The sequence below is a fragment of the Nicotiana tabacum genome, chromosome 8, assembly GCF_000715075.1.
Source record: "Nicotiana tabacum cultivar K326 chromosome 8, ASM71507v2, whole genome shotgun sequence".
Classification (NCBI taxonomy): domain Eukaryota; kingdom Viridiplantae; phylum Streptophyta; class Magnoliopsida; order Solanales; family Solanaceae; genus Nicotiana; species Nicotiana tabacum.
In genome coordinates this window covers 198,845,456-198,850,341 of record NC_134087.1, presented here as the reverse complement: position 1 = coordinate 198,850,341, position 4,886 = coordinate 198,845,456, and the positions used below count along the sequence as shown (strand labels likewise).

The following is a 4,886-nucleotide window of genomic DNA, read 5'->3' as shown; positions in this document are numbered from 1 at the left end:
TACTAGTGCTCTATGTAATGTAGCATCCTACAAGGATTTAGTGTTAGGAAAATGTCAAGGAGAGAATCATTGGAAAATTGGGAATGAGGAGAAAAAGATGGTATCCCTTTTTCTGCAAAGCCACCGTCCAAAAAGGTTCACCAAACACTTACACCACTTGAAAAAAACCCAACTAAATCTTATCTTAAAGTAAATGACTTTTTTCTCTAATAAATATATAGTATATATATAGTTTATAATAATGTCATTTCCAGGTACTCCACACTCCCCATCTTACTTTCTACACTTAGTTTGAATGGTTTTAAGGTTGAAGTGAAGATTGCTTCAGATAATAGAAACTGAGTTTCCATGTCTTGGTCAGACTCATCAGATCACAACTTATTCTCTTCTAGCCTTGCAAGCTATCTTGATAGTATGAAACCTTTTCTTTCTCCCTCTCATCCTTTTCTCCTTTCTGTAATTTATCATGTGTCTGTTAATACTGTTGGATTGTTGAAGAATTAATTTCAACATGAAATAATGCAGCATAATTCATCCTGGTTTGCCATGCACAGTGGCGGATTTATTGGCGGAGCCAAGAATTTTTAACAAGGGAATTCAAAGAAAGACAAAAGTACTCCATCTAGAAGTTTTCTTTATGTTGAAGACTTAAAAGGATTACAGTCAAACCACTTTATAACAGCCTGTCTGTTCCGATATTTTTTGGCTGCTATAGTGAAGTATGTTATAGAGAACATATTTCCTAACATAACATGAAGAATGGTTGGCATTTATAGTGAAATGTTGTTATAGAGGATGACTGTTATACAGAGATCTGACTGTATATATATCTAAAAAAGTTATTTTTACCCTTATATTACTGGATTGATATGTCGTTCAACTGAATTCATTGCTTTCGGAATATGTATATGTATGCAAAATAAAAAAAATTGTATACATATATACAATATAGCATTCTTGTGAACCGACTGACTCTAGATTTTAAATTCGTCTCTGGACATGCATACTGATTTTCCATGGTCTTTATACGAGTGAATGACGTGTTTTTGATAGGAAAGATTCTAATATTACTGCGAGATGGCAGAAAACTCTTGGGAACGTTACGTTCTTTCGATCAATATGGTAATTCTATGTTATTAAGCTTCAGTATTCTAGCTATTTATTTCTATTGTAATTTTTTTTTCTTAGTCACGCTTTATTTTGATATTTAATTAATTTGTCCTCTTTAATGTTTTTGAATAGCAAATATAGTATTGGAAGGTACCTCTGAAAGAGTAATGGTTGGAAATCTCTATTGCGACATACCTTTGGGTCTCTATGTCATTCGTGGGGAGAATGTTGTGCTGATCGGAGAACGGGTAATAATAGTTAATACACTAGAGTTTATCTTCTAATTTTTACACGACTCATCACTAAAAAATCTACTATCATATACTAACAAATATTATTCGCTAATTTTTAAATTACGTATTGTCTCTTACACTGTCAATATATATAATTAGTCTCCTTGTGTCTTGAGGTGGAATACTCTCTTCATGCAGTCTCTTATGTGTGTATATTGAGTCAGGGTCAGAGGCAGAAGCCGAGCTACGGGTTCGGCTGAATCAGTAGCTTTTGTTCATACAGTATATTTGCTTTAAGAAATTCATTAAATATGTATAAATATTAAATTTAGAATCCAATTTTTAGCACTTGAAGTCAGTCATTCTAAAATCTAAAATACATAAGGTAGAAATCCTGACTCCGCCTCTGCCTCTGTATCGAGTACCATAACAAAGGCAGATTAACACAAATCACACCTTTTGTCTCATAGTATATGTTTTTAAATCTTGTTAATGGTTAGTAGTGATGGTGTAGGAGTCTGCCGAGGAGGAGCTTTCGCCACACATGACTTGTGTGTCCGCAGCAGAAATCAAAAGGGTATGACATATTAACACATACTCCGCATTGTGGCCATAAAGTAATATGTCATTAAGGGTAAACCAAAAAGTTTAAGTTAAATTATTTTTACATATAGAGGAATTATTTTTTCTAAAATAGATTGTCTCCATGTGACCTATAGATTATAGATTCGAGCCGTGGAAGCAATTATTAAGGCTTGCATTAGGATAGGCTGTCTACATCACATCCCTTGAGGCGTGTCCCTTCCACATAACCTGCATGAATGTAGGATATGTCGTGCACTAGACTCTCCCTTTTATTCTTTCTGAAATAGATTCAAAACTAAAAAGAGTGCCAAATAAAATAGGGTATAAAGACGGAGTATTTCCTTATACAGCTAGTTGTGTAGCAGCCGGCTCCCCTTATGAACTTGGTTTCATAGCATTTTGTAGTCTTTACCTTCTATTAAAATTTTATTTTTTTTGTCACATGCAGGCTGAAAAGGCAGACAATGCAGCAGAACTTAAGGGTTCCATGAGAAAGAGAATGGAATTTCTTGACTTTGACTAGTATGTATTATTATATTAATGGTTGTTTCCCTCTCTTCTAGGCCTTTGATGAAGTTGAGCTGATATACTGGCGTTCTCTTCCAATCGCATATTCTATCTCAGGACGAACTATCTTTAGATGGGCAAAGTGAAAAGTAGGATTGGCACATCACTCTATTCCAATAAAAAAAAAACGCTGTCATCCATGAGATCGGGATATCACTCTATATATTTTGCATGGGGTGGATCAGATGTAGTTAAGGATATGAATCCAATAATTTTGGCTCAGATTCTACATATGTATTTAAAAAATTCACTAAAAAAATACAGTAAATCAAATGAATTGTAGTGAAATTTTGAAATAAAATTCATTATATTTAAATCTTGAAACAGCCTCTTGATTTTGCAAGGGCAGAAACTTTTGGTCCTCTAAAGTTTAATGGTGGAACGATGAGGATGCAACGTACGTTGGAGAGGAGAAAAGGCGTGCGTAAAGACTAAAGAGGACAGAAAAAAGAGGCAGATAGATCTAGTGGAGCAAAAATAGGTAGAGTGGGACTAGGGGCGGATTTAGAGTAGTAGCGTCAGGTTTATCTGAACTTATAACTTTCGACGTGAAGCATAAATTTATGTATAAAAATTCATTAAAATTTCAACAAAGGGTGGATCTGAACTTATAAGTTTAAAAATATAATGTGTTCAATGCTAAAATGATTAAAACTTGAAACCTTAAAGTTTATATCATGGATCCGCCTTGAGACTTATTGGTTGGTCGAGAACATAGGGGAGGATTCAAAATTTTAAATTAATGTATATTGTATCACTGCACCAACTATTCTTTTTATGAGGGTAAATTTTGTATAAATATTATACAATTTTTTAAAAATATATCAACATATACAATTTGGTTGCTTAATAAAAAGTTTAACCTATATCTAAATTCTAAGGTAACCTCCATAAAAAGTGAGATCATTATCAATGTATATAAGTTAAATTTTTTTGTAAAAAAAAAAAATATACCTGCTACATCGTATGACACCCCTTGCATAAGGCTGTTTCCGATTTTCCGTCACCAATTAACCCTAAACTAGCAGAAATAAAATGACATAGCTAATATAGTAGCTTAAGAGTACGTCCATCTTAAAAATGTCGCTTAACTAAAATAACTAATTGGTAAGATGTATGTCGAATTAATTCTAGTATTATTTCATCTTTGATTCTCTTCGTTGTAATAAATAAATAAAAAAAAGAATCTCTAGTGGTTGACTAAAGGCAAAAGGTTGAATTTCCACTCTCTGATCTTAGGTACTAGTCAATAACAACTTGGTTAAGGAGATTAACCTAGAAATTATTAGCTTAATATAGTTGTACCTAAGGCTATTTAATTTGTACTGTTCTAGAAGGTGTACACAAGTTGTTAGTAAATAGTTGAGAGTAATAGGTCGGTTAGTTTATTCTATAGAGTGTACTGTACATTTCATTTTAATCAATTAAGAAATGATCGAGCTGAACTTTCTCTCTCTATCTCTTCTCCTCTTCTTCTCTCTTCATCTCTGATCTCGATCTTCATGTGAAGCTCAAACATGGAAGACCTAGGGCTTGATTTTAACATGGTATCAGAGTCCGGCTCCATGCAATTCTGACAGTCGAGCTCTAGTATCCTATTAATTTTTTCAATCTCTAATTTTCCCTAATTTTTTTCGTTTTTTTTCTGAAATTGTTCACTACTTGTGAAATCTTCAAAATTCATCATTTTTTTGCTGAAATGGCCATCGATACTCCTGATACGAATGTTGGATCATCACATGCAAACACCCAAACACTCGATTGCAATCATCCGTTATATGTACATCCTTCGGACACACCAGGTATCTCATTTGTGCCAGAGTTACTAATTGAAATAGAAAATTATTCGAAATGGAGTAAGTCTATAATAATGTTACTATTAATGAAGAATAAACTAGATTTTATAGATGGAACATGTACTAAAGAACAGTATGCGAAATATATTTTTAGATTAAGGTAATGGGAACGGTGTAATGCCATAGTCCAATCATGGATAAGAAGTTCAGTACTACCAGAACTTAGAAGAGGAATTGTGTACTCTTCAGATGCGCAAAAGGTGTGGAAATCCATGAAGGATAGATTTGATAAGGTGAATGCCACAAAAATTTATCATATGAACAAGGAATAAGTTCCTTGACACAAGGAATCTCTAGTGTATTTGTGTACTTTTCTAGGTTGAATGATCTATGGGATGAATTTGAGTAGATTATCCCTTTTCCTGGTTATGATTGTGAGAAGTCCAGATAATTTGTTGTGTTCTTACACCAGTAGAAACTTATGAAGTTTCTAATGGGACTAAATGAGACTTATGCACCACAAAGAAGTCAGATATGATGATGCACTCAACACCAACACTTAATCAAGCATATTTCATGATCATTTAAGAGGAAA

At 33.4% G+C, this 4,886-nt stretch overlaps 1 protein-coding gene across 4 annotated transcripts; it reads left to right on the top strand.

Annotated features, from left to right (window-relative positions):
- The first annotated feature begins 223 nt into the window (after positions 1 to 223).
- On the top strand, positions 224 to 3,023 carry LOC107815656 (sm-like protein LSM1B). Of its 4 annotated transcripts, XM_016641269.2 has the most exons (6): positions 234 to 412; positions 1,054 to 1,122; positions 1,243 to 1,358; positions 1,858 to 1,920; positions 2,377 to 2,450; positions 2,553 to 3,010. In XM_016641269.2, coding segments are annotated over exons 1-6 (387 nt in total). In that variant the 5' UTR covers positions 234 to 348; the 3' UTR covers positions 2,554 to 3,010. The 4 variants fall into 4 exon arrangements, with proteins under 4 accessions (XP_016496757.1, XP_016496756.1, XP_016496755.1 ...); XM_016641271.2 differs by lacking the exon at positions 1,858 to 1,920 and having other exon boundaries at positions 224 to 412; positions 2,553 to 3,023; XM_016641268.2 differs by having other exon boundaries at positions 235 to 412; positions 2,377 to 3,002.
- The last annotated feature ends 1,863 nt before the right edge of the window (positions 3,024 to 4,886 follow it).

Excerpts from the sequence above, each read along its gene's own strand:
- LOC107815656 (XM_016641269.2), top strand. The coding sequence starts at position 349 with ATGTCTTGGTCAGACTCATCAGATCACAACTTATTCTCTTCTAGCCTT. Across the intron at positions 413-1,053 it reads CCTTGCAAGCTATCTTGATA|GAAAGATTCTAATATTACTG; the intron begins GTATGAAACCTT and ends TGTTTTTGATAG. Across the intron at positions 1,123-1,242 it reads ACGTTCTTTCGATCAATATG|CAAATATAGTATTGGAAGGT; the intron begins GTAATTCTATGT and ends GTTTTTGAATAG.